The sequence below is a fragment of the Struthio camelus genome, chromosome 6 (genome assembly GCF_040807025.1).
Source record: "Struthio camelus isolate bStrCam1 chromosome 6, bStrCam1.hap1, whole genome shotgun sequence".
In the NCBI taxonomy this organism is placed as follows: domain Eukaryota; kingdom Metazoa; phylum Chordata; class Aves; order Struthioniformes; family Struthionidae; genus Struthio; species Struthio camelus.
In genome coordinates, this window is record NC_090947.1 from 30,025,565 (window position 1) to 30,042,400 (window position 16,836).

At 46.4% G+C, this 16,836-nt stretch overlaps 1 protein-coding gene across 9 annotated transcripts in view; it reads left to right on the forward strand.

Moving 5' to 3' along the window:
• The window catches only part of BIN1 (bridging integrator 1), a 98,284-nt gene that overhangs the window by 54,042 nt on the left and 27,406 nt on the right, over positions 1 to 16,836 (forward strand). For 5 of the 9 annotated variants that reach the window (XM_068948975.1, XM_068948976.1, XM_068948979.1 and 2 more), the window contains exons 6-10: positions 2,015 to 2,122; positions 5,198 to 5,290; positions 10,407 to 10,492; positions 12,358 to 12,433; positions 14,332 to 14,414. In XM_068948975.1, the coding sequence (XP_068805076.1) occupies positions 2,015 to 2,122; positions 5,198 to 5,290; positions 10,407 to 10,492; positions 12,358 to 12,433; positions 14,332 to 14,414 (446 nt within the window). The remainder of the gene's footprint in view (positions 1 to 2,014; positions 2,123 to 5,197; positions 5,291 to 10,406; positions 10,493 to 12,357; positions 12,434 to 14,331; positions 14,415 to 16,836) is intronic. The other 4 variants (XM_068948977.1, XM_068948978.1, XM_068948982.1 and 1 more) reach the window with 1 other exon arrangement.

Consider the following 16,836-nt stretch of genomic DNA (forward strand, 5'->3'; position numbering starts at 1 on the left):
AACAGGTGTGGAATTTGGGGAATAACTGTCTCACAGTATACAGAAGGACTCGCAGTATATCCGTGCCTTGCAACACTTCTACGCGCTCTAGAACAAAGGTGAGGCTTGTAGTTAGAAGATCAAAGACCTCGAGAAGGGGGCAGGAGTGACTGAAGATATTGTTGAGAGGCTGGTGACATGATATCAAACTCCTTGTGGGGTGGCAGGGGGAGCCTGGAGGTGGCTGTTTGCTACATCAGAGGTGGGCAAAACTCCTCTAAACCCCATCTCTCTCTGCCAGTCTGATCTGAGGGAAAAATTCCTTCCTTTAGAGCCCAAATCTGGCTATGTGTTTCATGTGGAATGTGTGGAAGATATATTAAGTGGCACTTCAGAGATTTTAATGTTGCTCGAAGCCCCTTCCTCTGTCCTCCTGGAAAACACTGCCAGTGGGATGCAGACAGGATAAACTGCCACAATGGTCCCTCCCACTCTCAGGAGCCTGGAGGAGAATCCGACCCTACTAGTGTCGTCCGGGGAGGTGTCTTCTAGTGACCTTGGCTGAGGAATGGCTTGACTTCTTTGTGATTCCTCTCTTGGAGCAGAGTGCTTTGAAATCAGTTTGGGTGTGCGTGTGGCTGAGCTCGTGCAGATCTGCTGTGACTTGCACAGAGCTGCACCAACCAACATTTGCTGAAAGTGCAGAGCAGGTATGGGGAGGAGGGGAGCGTGTGAACTGGTCCTGGCTGGTCTGGCAAAAAGATCAGCCCTGAATGTGATTTGCAACTTATCTGCAGCATCCTAGAGACCAGACCACAACTCCCTACTGAGTGCAGTGGGGGGATTTTGGTTGTGTAAGTAGGTATCAGTGCTGATTCTTCCTCTTGCACTTTGGATTTCTCTGGGCAGTGTGAATAAATAAAAACTCTCCTGGCTTTTGCTGTGGCTTCCCACATAGCTTCTGCAGTCTGTTTGTAGCCTGCTGATCACTGTCATTGTACTAGGCTCTCTGAGCTGCAGTGGTGCTAGGGTTAGGGCGGGAAGACCTGAGCTCCAACCCAGATAGCTTTGTGTGTTTGTAGAGAGCTTTGTAGGGGCAAAGGGGTGTGAGGTGATTGGCTCTTAAAACAGAGCAGCCAAATGGTCCTGAGCCTCGCAGAGGTGAAACTCGAATGGGTGAGAAAGCAAGAGGCACCGCTGACTAACAGGGATGTCTCAGAGTAACCCAGGCCATAGACCTGACTCTTCCTCTACTCTGGTTTCTCAGTCATGGACTTGTCAGGGCTCTTGCCCTGCATGTGAGTCTGATACACAGTTGACTCCCTCCTTTTGCTTATCACAGCGTTGCTATATCTTGTATATTTGTGGTACAGTGCTACAGCTTCTCCCTTGCATTTCTGTTGTGCATTAGCTAGTTATAACGGACCGCTGGCTGCGACTGTGGTCACAACACCTGATAGGCACTGTGTCTAAACTTCCTGTTGCAGGGTCTGAAATGCTGGCTCCTAGGCATATCCTGAGCATGTGGAAGGGGCTTAGGCTGTGCTGGCAACATGAGAAATGCCTTCTTGTGTTGACCTTCACAAGATTTTGGGCTACCAGGGGAACTTGGGCTTGAGAGCTGGTTAGCTAGAGGCTGACTGCAGCCCTCAGGAGGCTCTGGAAATGAAGAAGCAAGTGCCCGTAGAACCTGGGCACCTGGGGAGACTCAGTAAGCTACAGTTTGGAAAATGTTCATGTCATCCAGTGGTGGGACCTTTTGCTTGTTATATCCCTTTGATCTCCCTGGCTGAGTCTGTCCTCCTCCTGAGGAGCTCACTCCAGAGCAGTTGTTGGCCACAGGCAATTCCCAAGCCACCTCTCTGGACAGCCTATGTGAAGTATCTGGCAGTGCTACCTAGTGTTTCCTGGTGTAGACAGAGCATGGGATGCTTTAGAAGCTGGCTAGGTTAAGTGGAGTAGGGTTTTTGTGAGAGGCTTTGTGGTCCTGGCTGGTGGGGAAGATTGTCATGACTCTTTTCTCCGTTTCTCTTAGTCTCGTATAGCGAAGCGGGGAAGGAAGCTTGTGGATTACGACAGCGCCAGACACCATTTTGAAGCCCTGCAAACTGCAAAGAAGAAGGACGAAACCAAAATCGCAAAGGTAAAGCGAGCAGGAGGATTTGCGGCCATCCTTTTGGGAGGTCTGCTTTTGCCTACTGAGCAGGTTTAAAGTGCACATGTACCTTTTCACTGGGTATGTTTTGTTCAGAGAGGTGTTGTGCACTGTTGAGGTTTGGCTAGGTATTTTCTTCTCATCTTCTTAATGGAAGATCCTTCTAAAGGAAGGATGTTCTCTGGCGTCGTAGTTCAGACGTGCTATCGTCAGTAAGCATTGCTTGGTGTCCAAGGCCTAGGCATGCCTTTCCTCAGTGGCTGCAGGACCAGTAAGCTCTAGTGGAAAAGCACATGTGCCTCTGGGGGAAACAAAGCCTTGCAGTGCCACAGCAAAATTTGCCAGTTTGTCTGCTGTTCTGAGCTCTTTGTGTCCCCATGTTAGAGCAGTGGTGAGGGTAAGTATTTGAGTGTTGCAAGCATGAGCTTAGTGGTGTTTGCAAAGTCCTCTGGTGTCCTAGGATAAAGACTCTTAGTGCGTGAGTTGCAAGTTCATCAGTACAAATGCAGCCAGTGCACGCATGAAGCCTGTGTTATGTATTCTGTTGACCAGAATTACTGGAAGCTGAATATGCCCGAAAGCAAGAAGATAAGAGTTTTTTCTTGTCAGGGCATCTGCTCATTTCTTTAAGTCATTGCAGGAAGAAGGCCTTGGGTCTCTGTTAGAGCGAAGGCTTTAGGTAGAAAGGTTAACATATTTGATGTGCCTAAAGGCCTGGATGTTCAGGTTGGTGTTGCCTCTTATATATGATGAAGCTTGTTGAGAAGGCGGCTGATGTCCGGAGCTTTAAAAGGTTATAGATGCCTAAATCAGAATTTAGAGGCATTTAGGTGCCTTTAAATCCAAAACAATGGTCGTAAAACTCGCCTTAGTGGCTGGCTCCAGGTTATTTGACCTCACAGGCAGTAGCACTTGTTTAATCTGGAAATTCCCTTGAATATTTAGTTCATTGTTGTATACCTTCCAAGACAGCCCTGTCTGAGCAGGTACCCCCTGTCTCTCAACACCTTCTGGAAGACAGCAAAATACCACCAGTGTCCTAAGAACAGCTTTTTTCAGGTTTAGCCCCAAAGTATGCCTAGCATGCAGGTGCCGGATTTCATTTTTAATCAAATTTTAATACAATTTATATTTTCTATTTTAAGTATAGCTAAAGAGGAAAGGTGAGGGTGCCAATCTCCTTCTACAGGAGTCTCATGGTTAGAATACTTGCCCAGAAAACGGGCTGTGGTCTACTCCCTCAGCCTGAGGGGATTCAAACCCACGTGCCCCGCTCTACACAGACAGCTCTTGACACAACCTTGGGGAAACACCTTTTCGTTCCTCTTGAATGTGTACCATGGCACATCAGGATTCTCCAGGCCAGAGGAGAGTGGGAAAATAAGAGCTTTGAGTCTGTATCTTGTAACCAAGCTGAGAGAGAGGTTCTTGTTCTTTCCTTTACAGTTATTTCTGGTATGGGGAGATATGAGCGATAGTAGTGTTCCTCCTGTATGGAAGAAATAAGGACAATTCTCCCCCGCAGGCAAACGGACTACATTTAATGGTCAATTGGCAGTACTTTAAGCTGCTGGTCGTCACTCATCTGCTCATCAGTGCATGCACTGTGATTAACTCTGGCAAACAAAGGGAAGAAAGATTGATGGCTCAGGTGTCACCGCATCATTTGCAGAGCAAAGAAATTGCTAGTTCTGTATTCAAGGCATGAGGACCAGCCAGTTATGTCTTCTGTTGAAGGCAATGCTTCAGCTCGTTCAGGGATAAAAGCAGAATTTCCCTGAGGCATGGTGGTATTCTTGGTATGTGTGGGATCTTTGCCATGGTGGTAAAGCTCTTTGTAGGGATTCACCTACTCAAATTGATACGTGGTGATCTGCACCTCCTTTGTACTTGCTGGTGTTGACCAAAATCTCACATGATAAAATTGTTCTCTCTTTTTTTTTTTTTTTTTAAATGAGAGATGGTCTATTTTTCTCCTGTTGAAGTATGAAGAACAGCGTTTTGAAGATTGAAGTGTTGGTATATAAGAGACAGTGCTCTGTTACTGATTGAGCCTGTGCAAATGCCTTTTAGTACTTGATGGGACTCTTCTTATAGGCCAAAATGGGCAGTGGATCAGATGTTCCCCTCTCCCTGCTTTAGGCCATAAGCTCATGCACAGCATAATCTATGACAAGTCACTCTGTCCTGATCCTGTAAGGCTGGGAGCAGTGAGAGTCCCTCAAAGTGATGAATGCTCATCTCAAACAGGCACGTTTCATGACCCAGCCTCTTGATCTCACACTTGCAGTCACGCAGCCCTGTGGGGTTGCGGGCAGAAGCCAGAGCTCAGTGCGCGCTAGGCAAACGTAGCAAGTTTATCTCTCCATTCCTGTGACTAGTTTTGCTGATCTGACCTGTGCAGTAGGGATGTTTCAGTGTAAGGCACTTTGAAATGTGATGACAGACCCCTAGGAAAGAGAAATCTTGTCTGTAATACAGCGTACAAATGGGAACCAACTTGAACGATGTCTCATGGTATTAGAGAAACACGAACAGCAATGTGAATACTTTTGGGAGCTATGTGATTTCTTCTTCTCCCCTCCTCTAATACATGGATGTTCTTTTCCCACCCGGGGCTCCTGCCACACATCACTAAACCTGCAACCTGCCATTAAAATAAAATACTGTGAACTTTCAGCTATTGCATGCAGATAATGAGTGTTTAATCCTGACCTTTCTTTAAGGGGCTGCCACTTCACAGCCGTGACTCGGAGTGGGGTTGTCTGTGTGCTAGGTCACTAACAACTTGTCTGTTGCTCTTTGCAGCTGGCCAGCTGGTCAACAGTATCCCAGCCCACACTGGAGCATTAATTACTGCTAAACTTGGCATGCTTCAAAGGATTCTTAACTGATCGGCACCAGGATGTTTGTATTTTCTCTCGCCTTGGTGATATTGGCCCAGCCTTTAAATACTCTGTGGTTTTAATTTTTTTTTTTTTAAATCCTAAAAAATGTTTGTCTGTCTTGTTCTCTATTTACTTTTTTTCTCTTTTCACTCAAACATGCTCCCTCCCCTCCCAGCCTGTTTCGCTGCTTGAGAAAGCTGCGCCTCAGTGGTGTCAAGGGAAGCTACAAGCTCACCTCGTTGCGCAAACTAATCTGCTCCGAAATCAGGTGACTGCTGATCTACCTGGCTCTAACTCTGCATGTGCTATTTTGGGCTCTGGATTGTACTGTGCAACTAATTTCTAGGCAACATTCACTCTAGTCCCCTCTGTTAAGTTTGTCCTTGATGTACTCCTAAGCCACAGTTGACACGTGGAAGTTGTTGACCAGTGAATGAATCTGTTCTGAAATGAATAGCCAAGTGCTATTGATTTCTAACCAGGTGTGTTTGTACTAGACTATTGTTTTCTCCCCATAATATGAAATGAGGATGAAAAAAGACTGTAGAAAAACACTAAGGGAGAAGGGAGTGTACTGTAGTTCTTCCAGTTATGCCTTTTTTCTTTTTCTCTTCTAAGTGAGAAGCATTAAGTTTTTATTTTTACTATTCAAAAAGAAAAGATGGAAGCACTGAAAACATGATTTCTATCTTTCTGCTGTCCAGTAAAGCTGGAAGCAAAGCATTGCTTCAAAAGCAATTGCTGTGGCTGCTGAGTTTGGTTGCAAAACTCACCCAGGGTAAAATCCAAGTTACCAGAATAGACGCTACCTGGCTCTTGTGGTCTAAAAGAGCCATTTTCAGAGATGCAGAGGTTCAGTCTGCACAGGAGAAGAGATGCACCTCACATAAGAGACTTGAGCGCTTCCAAGTTGGAGTTGTGATTGCTTAAAGTGGCAGGACTTGGCCAAATATTTTTACGTTACAGCATCTTGATGGAAATAAGAGCTCAGAGAAACTGCAGCAAAAATTTCAATCCTGCTTGCATAGGAGGAGCATGGCTTCCTAATGAAATCTTCCTTGGTATTTACTTTGGAGCCCCTTAAGAGGATAAAAGTGAACTGACCGGGGGGGGGGGGGGGGAAGAGGGTGGCTTAGTCAGTAAGGGGAAGAAAAAAACGCTTTTAGTGGGTGAGGGATAATAATTCATTACCCAGACTGGGAGAGAGCCAATTACCTACTCACAAGTTCTTAGTGAGCTCATCTGTTCTCATTCAGATGCTCATACTTTTTCAGATTCCTCATCAGTGAATGAATTGCAGTTTAGAAATTGCTCTCACCTTGTGAGGTACCTGATTGTTTTTCATGGCCAGTTTATGACTGCAGATCAGGGAAAATACCAGATTGGCACATAGATAAAGCCTGGGAACAGAACAGTTCTTAGTAGTCTTACTTAAGATACATTGCAAAGTGAGGGAATACATGTTCATCCTTGACTGAAAGGAGAAGGAAATTTGGCAGGCTTCTGGAGGCTTTTCCTGTACCTCAGAAATATTGGGAATGATCCATTTGGCTGGTGCTGTCTTTGGAAAGAGCAGGTTTGGGAAGTTTCTCAAGCCACCGCTAAATAAATCAGTTCATGGATGTCCTTCCTCTTCTCAAGCTGGCTGGAGTGACTGGGAGCAATGCCACCTCCCACAGGTTACCAGAGAAACAGTACGTATACTTCTTTACGCTGCCATCTTAGATGGGCTACTGTGAGTTAATAATTTGACTATACTGGGTGACTTTCTCCTAAAGTGAGTGACAAGGGTTTATGTAATCTTTCCACTGCTGTGTTGCAGAGGTATCAACCTCCTGCTACATGGTGTCAATATTTTCAGTCACCTCAGATATTTTCAAATCAGTTTAAGTCCTCCTTTAATTTTTTTCTCTTTTAATTCTTGAATTAAATAGTGCTATTGCCCACCTCCATTTTGTGTTTCTAATTGTGTGCAATTTTGACTCCTTGTTTTGTTTTGGTCGGGTCTAACCTAAAAATCTCAAGAAGAAAAGAGATTAGTTTGTATTCTGAACCTGTAAGTTTTCTAGCTTTTCTTCACAATACAAGCAGGCGAAGGCTTTTGCAGTCACAGGATTCCAGGACTGGAGGTGCTAACGACAACCCTAAATCCCATTAAAGTCAAGATAGAAGTGGAAGAACTGATGACACTGCATTTCTCTAAGACCCTCAGAATGTTAAGGCTAACAAAAAAAAAAAGGTCCTTCTCCTTACCAACAGCCATGTTCCTGTTCCTTGTTGTCTGATAAATCCCTGTCCTCCCTTCAGCATTCAAACCACTAGCTTTTTAAGCCTTTAGCAGATACTAACAGCAGCAAAAACAAATTAGGTGTTTTCTTCAAAACCTCCTGGGAGGTTTGCTCTCGTAGGCTCCTGTTTATGAATTTTGGTGACTCTGCTTTTTGGAACAAAGGAGGAGAGGGCTTAGACCAGCAAATTCTTACTTTTTTCTGATCTCTACTGAAATGCTAACTTCAGACTTAAAAGCAACATCCTTGCTGCTGTAGCAAAAGCAGAACAGTGTCTTGGTCTAGCTGGAAAGCCCAAAAGCGGAGCCCTTGGCGTCGCTGCCCTTGCATGGAGAGGCAGTGCAGGCTGGGACTGATGGAGGCCTGGGCCTGGGATGGGGTTGTTGTCCAGCTGTCCTCCTTTCCCCTGCCTCATGGATATCTTAAACTATTTACTGAGCAATGTACAGCTTACAGCATGGTGTTTTCAGAAAAATGGTGGTCGGTTTACCTGAAAGCACCAGGCTGGGCATTGCAGGACGTCCAGGAGTACTGACATAACCAGTGGTCGAAAACAGTGTCTCGGTCTCTACTAGATTCTCAGTGCCTTGGCTAGGATGCTAGTTAGAAGAGGGTTTATGTTGTTCAGCTCTTGTTCAAACCTTCCCTCTTTCAGGCAGAGAGAAGAGTAAGTTTTCTGGGGTCGTGTTTCATGGACCTGGGCCTTACCTCCTTCTGCCTCAGTTCTCCATAAGGATAACAAAGATTAAAAACATGAACTAGAAAGTGCTCAGATACTATAGCAATGGGTTCTGTCCCTGAAACTTGTATCTTTCCTCCTTTCCTGACAAGTCAGCCTTGTTGCTGAATGAGCTGGCTTTTCCTCTAGCAGGGCTCGTGACTAAGTTGATGTCCATCTTCAGCTTTAGCTGGAAGCGGTCTGTGCTATCCTGTTTGTCTGGACCACTGCATGCAAGCAAAATAATTTCAGTCGTAAGAGGATTCATGGACTAGCAAAGGAGTAAAGAATTAAATCACTGCTGTAACTGAGAGCAACAGCACTAGCTGAGCCCTGGATACGTGCTAGATTGCCGATCCCTACCGCTTTTCTAGAGTGAACGTTGCCTGTTGCTGGCTTCACTTTTGCCATGGAGTGTCACAATAGTCACACGTTGCTTTCTAGGTTCTTTGACCTTCTGAACAGGTAAACGAGAGGGGGAAGGACTGTTTTTAATATCCACCATATCTGAAAAAACTAACAGCATTTAATGGTGCCTCATCTCCCAGCTATCCTTTCTCCTGGGCTGATTCCTAGCCTAGTGTGGAAATTAAAATAAGATGAAGTGAGGGATGGACTGGGATTTTTTTCTGCCTTTAAAATGATTGCATTAGAAACATTCATTCATGGGGACAGTTTAAGGCAGGATGAATCTTTGTGATCATCCTCTCCGATTAAGCATAAGCTATTTCTTCAGTTAAATGGGATTTTGTTTTGTGCAAACCTCATATAAATATAGGGTTTTCCAGTGAATATAGAAGCCAAATAAAAGGGTTTCTGGATAGAAACATCCTGATCCCTTCTTCCCCTGCCTGTTTCTCAGTGGGTCAGCTTAATTTTTGGATACCTGCAAGTTGTGGTGTTTTCTTCTGGGTGATCGCAGTCGTCTCTGATCTTGAGCTCAAGGAGTCTTTGGCAGAGATGGGTGACCTCCTAAAAGGTAGAGCTAGTAAGAAAGTAGGACCTTCTGCTCCTTGTTTGTTAAAGTCAGGGGAGAGAGACGAAGAATGTAGGGATCCTACACAACAGTGTGAGGAACAGGACTCCAAACTGCACAATAAATTTTAAGTCCCTTCTCCCATCAATCCTGTCTTTGTATATGCCTTTCATTAAACAGTACTAAGCTGAATTTCTTTAATGAGGCTAGCAAAGAAGATAAAATCTCATTTTGTGGGAGGGGCAAGAAGCTAAGTTTCCTGTGACTGCAGGCATGCAGAAAGATCTGGCCCCCTCGAGTACTGTGGCTTGTTGGCTCTTTGAAGAGTCCTGTGGTGCTGTGGCACATACAAGTAGGCACTCATGCTGACCTTCCTGTTCAGATGTGTTGCTGAGTTGCTCACAGGAGGATTCACAGGCCTGCATCCCACCATGCTGGGCTGTGGGAGAATGCTGTGCTGTTGCAAATTAGGAAATGGAAACATTTTATTAAGAAAGCTTCCTTAAAGAGGAGGAAGAGGCCATCCAGGACAAATATGGGAAGCGGAACATGCTTGTTGCTGATGCTTGCGGTCAGCAATAGACACCAGGATCACCCTTTTTGTCTCGGAAGTGTGTCAGAATTTATGCATCAGTACCGGGGGTCGATCAGTGGATCACATTTAAACTCTTGATTGGGGGGAAAAAAGAGGTCCTGTATGAGGCATACTTCCTCTTGGTATTGGCAGCCCACACTCAACCAGGGATTGCCCTTATATTAGGTCTTTACCAATGTCTCTGGAGAGCATGTGAGGCTGCTGAAACCAAGTCTTGCTGCTCAAGCGCTCGAGCCTGGCCTCCTGTTGGTACTGTTCATGCTTTCCACACCCTTCCTTGCTTCTGCACCGCTTTGTGGGTGAGCTGTATGAGCCAAGGATACAGATCTGCTCCCTTCCTCAGAAAAGAGGGTGCTTTGGCATGGCCTTATCTGAGCAGATAAGTCACAAGCCCACAAGGGAGGACTCTTCTTCGGTGCTATTTGGGATGGGTTTCACCTCTTTCTGAGACCCTAGCAAGGGGCAGGGGCCACTGTATCTTCATCTGTACCCAAGCTGGAGGCAGAGGTGGGTGATCAGCCCCATTCAGTCTTTGGAGCTGGGGAGCTTGCAGTGCATTGGAGAATTCCCTTCTGATTAGCCAAACAGGGAAATCCATTTAGAGAAACCTTGAAGGTAACACGTGCAAGCTGGAGGGGTATCAGGCCACTTGTGTTGTAACCCTGGTTCTTGGGAGATTCGTTTGGAGTTGGGATTACCCCATGCCAGAATTTTGCCTGGTCTCTTGAAGTCAAATGAGTCACAGTTGCCTCAGCCATGCAGAGTACTTATCTGTGCTGGAACTGACACGCTCCCATGTCTATTAAGGCTGAAGAAGAGTTAGTAAAGGCTCAGAAGGTGTTCGAAGAGATGAACGTTGATCTGCAGGAGGAGCTGCCTTCACTATGGAATAGGTAAGTGCCAGAGATATGCTCAGAGGCTGGTTTGAATGAGGCAAAGACCCAAGTTCTTGTATCACTGGACTTTTCCTTTCTTTGGGTTGGGTTTGTGCTCTTGTTTTCTGGATTATCTCAGAGCCTATCTTAGGGTTCACCTTAGTCAGGTTGATCCAGGGCTTTCTGATTTTGTAACTCATAGTTTTACCACAAGCAGAAACTGTGTTTCTCTGCCTGGCCTGATTACTCCCTTTGCCCCTCACTCTTCCCAGAAATTCTGCTAACTCTGCTGGGTGTTGGCCCAGCTTCTACTGTAGACAGCAGATCAGAGAGCAGACTGGATCTCTAAGATCTCGGATGTGGAGCTGGCTAGCTGGAAGGAACATCCGCAGTGTTGAGTGCATGTCGGGGCTTACTGATGAAGGGAAGGTGGGATGTGTTTGAGAGGTTTATACAACGATGAGGGCTGGAGAGAGCCAGGAGGTGATGCCTTGCTCACTATGCCTCAGCTTGCAAGCTTGAGAGCGTCCAGTGAAACAGCAGGTTTAAAACAGCAGAGAGGGTCAGAGGACAGGTTACTCTGCTTTGGATGCCGCTTCCAGGTTGGGCAGTTGGGAGAGTAAAGCCAACCGAAGGATCCCAGTGTGGCTGTTTTTCCTTGTCCCTGAACGTGCCCCTGGTTGTGTGACACAGGACCTGGTGAGGGACTAGATGGAGGATCGGTGATCTGCCTGTTGTGCTCTATGTAAAACAGCACAGCTTTGGTGCAGGGAAATGGTCTGAGAGCAGGGGAAGACTTGACAAATCAGGGATTTGACATGTCAGTGATGAAGGGGTGGGTGGAGAGAGAAAACAGACTGACTGGTGGATTAGTGGATGAATTGGAGGGCAACAGGAGCTGACGTACAGGGAGGGTATAGTGGAAGGCAGGCAGAATCCTCCTAGAAGTGCCCCAGTTTGTTATTTTAAAATGCAGTGACTGGATCTGGATTGATAATGCTGGTCTATAAGGCATGGAAAGAGCGGTCAGCCAGAAGGCCTCGAAAGCCAAGCACTGATTTCTGTCCTCACTCCTTTTTTTTTCCCAGCCTGAGTCATGACTTTTTGCATGCAAGAGGCCAGTGTGGCCAGGCCTGGCTGAGGATGCTACTGCAGGAGTTTGGAGGGATGCGGGTGTCTGGGTGATCACATGTGCAGAATGGTGATGCTCCTGGCCTTGGAGAGAGCTTCTCTCCTGCCAGGGCTCCTCAAGCTGGGTAGTGCGCTCTCTCTCTTGATAGCTGGCAGACTGGCTAGAGGAAGAAAGCAGGCAGGCAGGCAAGCTGCTGCTGGGTTTTTAAGGATGCCACAGGTGGTTCACAGGTTTCACTTATCTAGCCAACCGTTTTGTTTTCCAGTTGCTTTCTGAGCCCATCCTATGCTCTCTCGTTCTTCTGCCCTTGAAGCAAACAATGCTTCTGTGCTTTTCCCTGGTGCTGAGGAGTGAATTAATTTCTGCCCTCCTGCCCCTCGCCTCCACCCAAATTTCCCCTGGCTCTCCCCACATCCTATCTGCAGCGCAGCCTTCATCCTTTTCCTTTCCATCACCCCACCGCTGTCTGTATTTTTTTTTTTGTTTGCACCTTCCTATTCCTTTTGCCAGCACAAATTCAGATTCTGCCATACCTGCCCTCACCTTGGACCTGTTTGCCCCATACTTGGCCTTTGCTGCATCATCCCCTCCACCCTTCTCTGCCACCCTTCCATTCCTGCATGTACCAGACCTGACAGAATTGAGTTCAAATGGGAGTGGTGGGTGGGAGGTAACAGAAGAGGCAGAATTGAAAGCTCTTGGGAGAGCGTTGTGTTCATTAAATTCTTTTTGCTTGTTTTTCATTTGGCAGTCGTGTTGGTTTCTACGTCAACACATTCCAGAGTATAGCGGGCCTAGAAGAGAACTTCCATAAAGAAATGAGCAAGGTACAGCAATCACCTATCCTGCTAGTCCTCACTGTTAATAAAAACTGATCACCAAACTAACCAATACGGCTAGAGAAAACAGTATTCGCTCCACGTCAGAGCGAAACGTTAACCTTCGTTCTTTCTGAGCCATGTGGGAGCAGAGCTGTCTGAGATGGTAGTGTAAAGGAACAGAGCACAGGGAAGAGACCAGAGGGCCGTGCTGCAGTGGGGAGTTTGTGTCACTTGGCAGGACTCATTTGGATACAAGGCCTTGTAGGTTCACAGAGGGAGAAGTCCGTTCAGGCCTGTCTTGATGTCTGACATCTATTTGCTAGCTTTGTCTGTCAGTAGGTTGCTATGAGCCCTTATCTAGCTCTGGGGGACAAAAACAGCAGGGCACAGATATGCCAGTCTGTGACTGATTGATTGAGATAGGCATTGCTTTGACCCTCATGAAGGCACTTGCCAGCAGTAACTTGCTACTTCAGGTTCTTTCCTACCCTGTGACCTGAAACAAAGTTTTAAGTGCTTAATATGGCCTTTACATGGGCTACCAGTTGGTTACAGGTTGGGAATCGCAGCAGTAAGCAGTGTTTTAATCTGGTAGCAGGCTGGATTCTAGTGCTGAATGCCAGCACCCATCAGAGATCTCGGCACTAGTCTATGGGAAGCCCCGCCATTATGGCTTTAATTTACAAGTGTATTCTTGTCATTTTGCTTACAAGTCGGAGAAGCGTGAGTCTCTTAGGTCTGTACACTGCCCCTAAGAATCACATACCCCTGTGTATGTTGCGCTAATCTTGATGGGCAACTGGGAACTGAGCTGGAAAACTCCTGTATTGCCCGTGCCCCCAGCAACAAGACAGCTGTTAAGCAACGGGCAACAGTATAGTCATCTAGTTCCTAACAGTCAGGGTCTTGCTACCTTGGTATAATGTATCCATTTTGAACCCTGCTGTTGTTTCATAGGGACCTTTCCAATTAATAGCTGTTCTGTTCCACTGAGGGACAAACTGATTGTTAAGGGCAAGGAGGATTATTGTAATTACCGGCTTACTGCTGCTACCTTTCCTGTTTTTTGGTGAATATAAGTTATCTGTTAGACAGGAATTCTCCACTTATGTGTCCTGGATTTTTATTTCTCTGGGATTTTTGTATAAGAGCAGGGTTTTTGTTTTGTTCCATAAGAACCATGTTTCTTATTGCTGCTGTAGCATCCAGTTAAGTGCTGGTATTGCCAGCAGGATGCCTCTGACATTGACTGTATTGGATCCCTCCTCCTACCAATGATAAATCTGGCATCTCATGTTGTTGGTGATATGGCTGTTTCTGACTAGGAGCATCTGGATTAAACGTTCCAACCTTTGGTGCCAGGGAGAGTTTAACCCCTAATCTGGCATTTCTGCAAGCAGATCCAGGTTCTGCCCATAGCTAGATAGCCCAGGTAACCCAAGTCAAGGCTTGCTGATGGCTGAAATTACAGCTGCCTTTAGTTCCGGAGTCCAAATGGCCATATCCCAGTTTTACAAGCAGGTCTGAGGAGCAGCTTTGACTACCAATCAAGAGTCAAGCTTCAATTCCAGCATGTAGGCTGTCATGAAAATGCTCTGCCTGCTTTGCAATGGTACCTGGTGGGGGATGGTTGATAGAGATCCAGAGGAGATGGTTCATAAGTGAGACAGAGCATTCTGAGGAGGTGCCAGCAACCCTTCAACAATTTGAGTGCGGTAGCATTTTTTCACCAATGGAAGAATAGAAAGGGATGGGGCTTGTCCTCTCTTGGGATAGCTGAGTATGTGCACATGTTTGAATGCAAGCCTGTGTTGGGCCAGCATGTGCTAGCCAGCCCAGGCTTGTTTTTTGGCACTCGGGGCTCTTTTCTCATTCTTTTTCTCTCTTGTTTTTGCATTTTGCAGTTGAACCAAAACCTCCATGATGTCCTGCTGGGTCTAGACAAACAGTACTCAGGCAATGCCTTTCCTGTTAAAGCACAGCCCAGGTCAGTAACTGTGGGAGCAGTGTCTTTCCTTGTCGGGGAGGAGGGGCAGGCTGAGGCTGTGGTACAGGGAGGTCTCTCCTAGGGGTATTGAAACCACTGCGTTGTCATTTAGGAAGCAATTTGTTTGCCTGGACGTAGTCAGCCAGTGCCTGCCTGATACTCCCTATGGCATGTCCAAGGTTGCATCTGGGGCTGGCAGATAAAACACGAGACAACTTCCCTTTCTCTAGTAGCAGCCGGAGGCCTAAACTTTCACTACATACCGGTGCTTAGGCAACTAACTCGTGCCCCTGCTTTTTTTTTTTAAAGATGAATTCTATACACCAACACTGTAATACTGAGCTGCCCTTCTTTCGTGGTCCAGTTGCCCTGCGCTCTCACCCCATTCTTTCCTCCAGAGCTTCCCCCACATACCTGCAATTTGTGAACTCTAAAGAGTCGAGATACTGTTTGTTTCCCCAGCCTCCTCTTTGGCCTTCTAAACTTGGAGCCTCCTGTTTGCCAAAGTCTTATGCCTGCTGTGTGTTGAAATGGGATGCGTTGTCTCCGTGTGTGTTGTGCAGCCTCGCTAATATGAGGCCTTCTAATCTCAGAGTGCCTCCCATCTGCATGCGTGCAAGGAATGAGTGTCCTCCAGGCCGTTAGTTTTCTTTCCTTTATTGGGTCTCATCCTTTTTAGTTAACTGCAAATCTGCACATTCTCTTGCTCTGAGAGGGGAGGGAGAGGTCAGGCACTGGATGAGGCGATGTCTGGCTTGCATCCAAATGCGTGAGTGATGAAACAATGCAGGGCTCTGGCTTCCAGCTGCCGCTAATCCCACATGCTGGGTGAGCAGGAACGCAACCCGTGTTCTCAATTGGTATATTGATGGAGGGGGGAGGTGAAGTCAGCATGAAGTAAGGGCAAGCTGGGTTTCAGTGCATTGATTTGGAAAGGCTAGATCAGCTGTTGAGACCTCTGTGCTCCCTTATCTCACCTCCCTGTTTAACCCCCTGTTGCAGTCATGTATAGATGACTTGTGTGTCTTATTCCAGTGTGATGTTGGCTACCTTTAAAAGAGGATACTGAAGTGAAATTTGGCCCCTGAATTTTAGATTGCTAACATCAGTTTTCCAAGACGCTAGTAGAAATACTTCTTGTGGAAAATAATACCCTCTTCCAAAATTAGCACAAGGTGCCTGTTGGTCATCACAGCCCAAAGACTGAAGACCTATTAGGGGGCCGTGGTACACAGCCTTTTACTGCCATGTGCCACGTTGTCTCTGATAGCAGCATCCACCAGAAAAGGATGAGGTAATGTGAAGGATGAAGACTGTAGCCATTGCTTTGTCCAGCTGCTTCCTCTTCCTTCCTTTCTCAAGGAAGTGATTGCAGACTGTAGTGACAGCTTGGCCCAGACATGTTTGTTATTGTTATGGCATGAAGTTTGTGGCTTGAAAGAGCTTCCAAGTAAATAAATTACCTGTTGTCATGATTCCTGCCCACACAAACTGCTAGCTTCACCTGGAGATATATAGTGGGTGTTTCAGGTGCAGCTCTGCTCTCTTTGGCTGCCTGGGAGGCCACATGGCCATAAAAACACAAATGAGCACAGAGAGAGGAGCCTGTGCAGGTAGCAATTCAGCTGCTGCTACTTCATCACTTCTTCCCCTGCTCAGGCCTCAGCTGAGATGCCAGACCTGCCCTAAAGCAGCTCTGTTCCCCTGAGCACAGTGGTGCAGAGTGTTGTAAGAGAATGTATCAAACATTTACTAGGACAGTCAATGTTTTAGAGTGACCAGGAAATGGAGTGAGGCACTTCTGTCATCCACTGCATCTGGCCCCGCATTGTGGTGATGTTTGAAGGCTGTTTATAGAGCTGGAGCAGCACCAGGCAGAGGAAATACCCATCAGTGTTCTGATTGCCCATTGTGGCATGCAGTAAGAGCAGATGCTTCCCTAATTCTCCTCTACTGGGAAGAGGATTGGGGATGGATGCAATAGCAAGAAATGAATTGGGAAGTGTGAGAAGAGAGCCATTTATCCTTTTACGTGACCACAGCATCTGTGTGAGCACCTACAGAAACCTTAATGTGGCTGATGAAATCAGCCTGGCTACATAGCACAGCAGCACAAACTAGCTGATGTGTTTCTAGAGACCTCAGACATACATATGAGATATGTTTTTGAAAGTCTTTGAGCATTCAGGGCTGTCAGATGTCTGGAAGACCTGGAAGATCTGTAATATTATCATAATATGATCAGACAAAACTGGAAGAAGACATATTAGGAAAACTCTGGGTTTGGTTCCGTGTTTGAGCAGGGGGGTTGGACTAGATGATCTCCAAAGGTCCCTTCCAGCCTCAACCATTCTGTGATTCTGTGGTTTAGGACTGTGTGCACAGACAGCATAAATGAAGGGGACTTGTTCCCTATATGCTA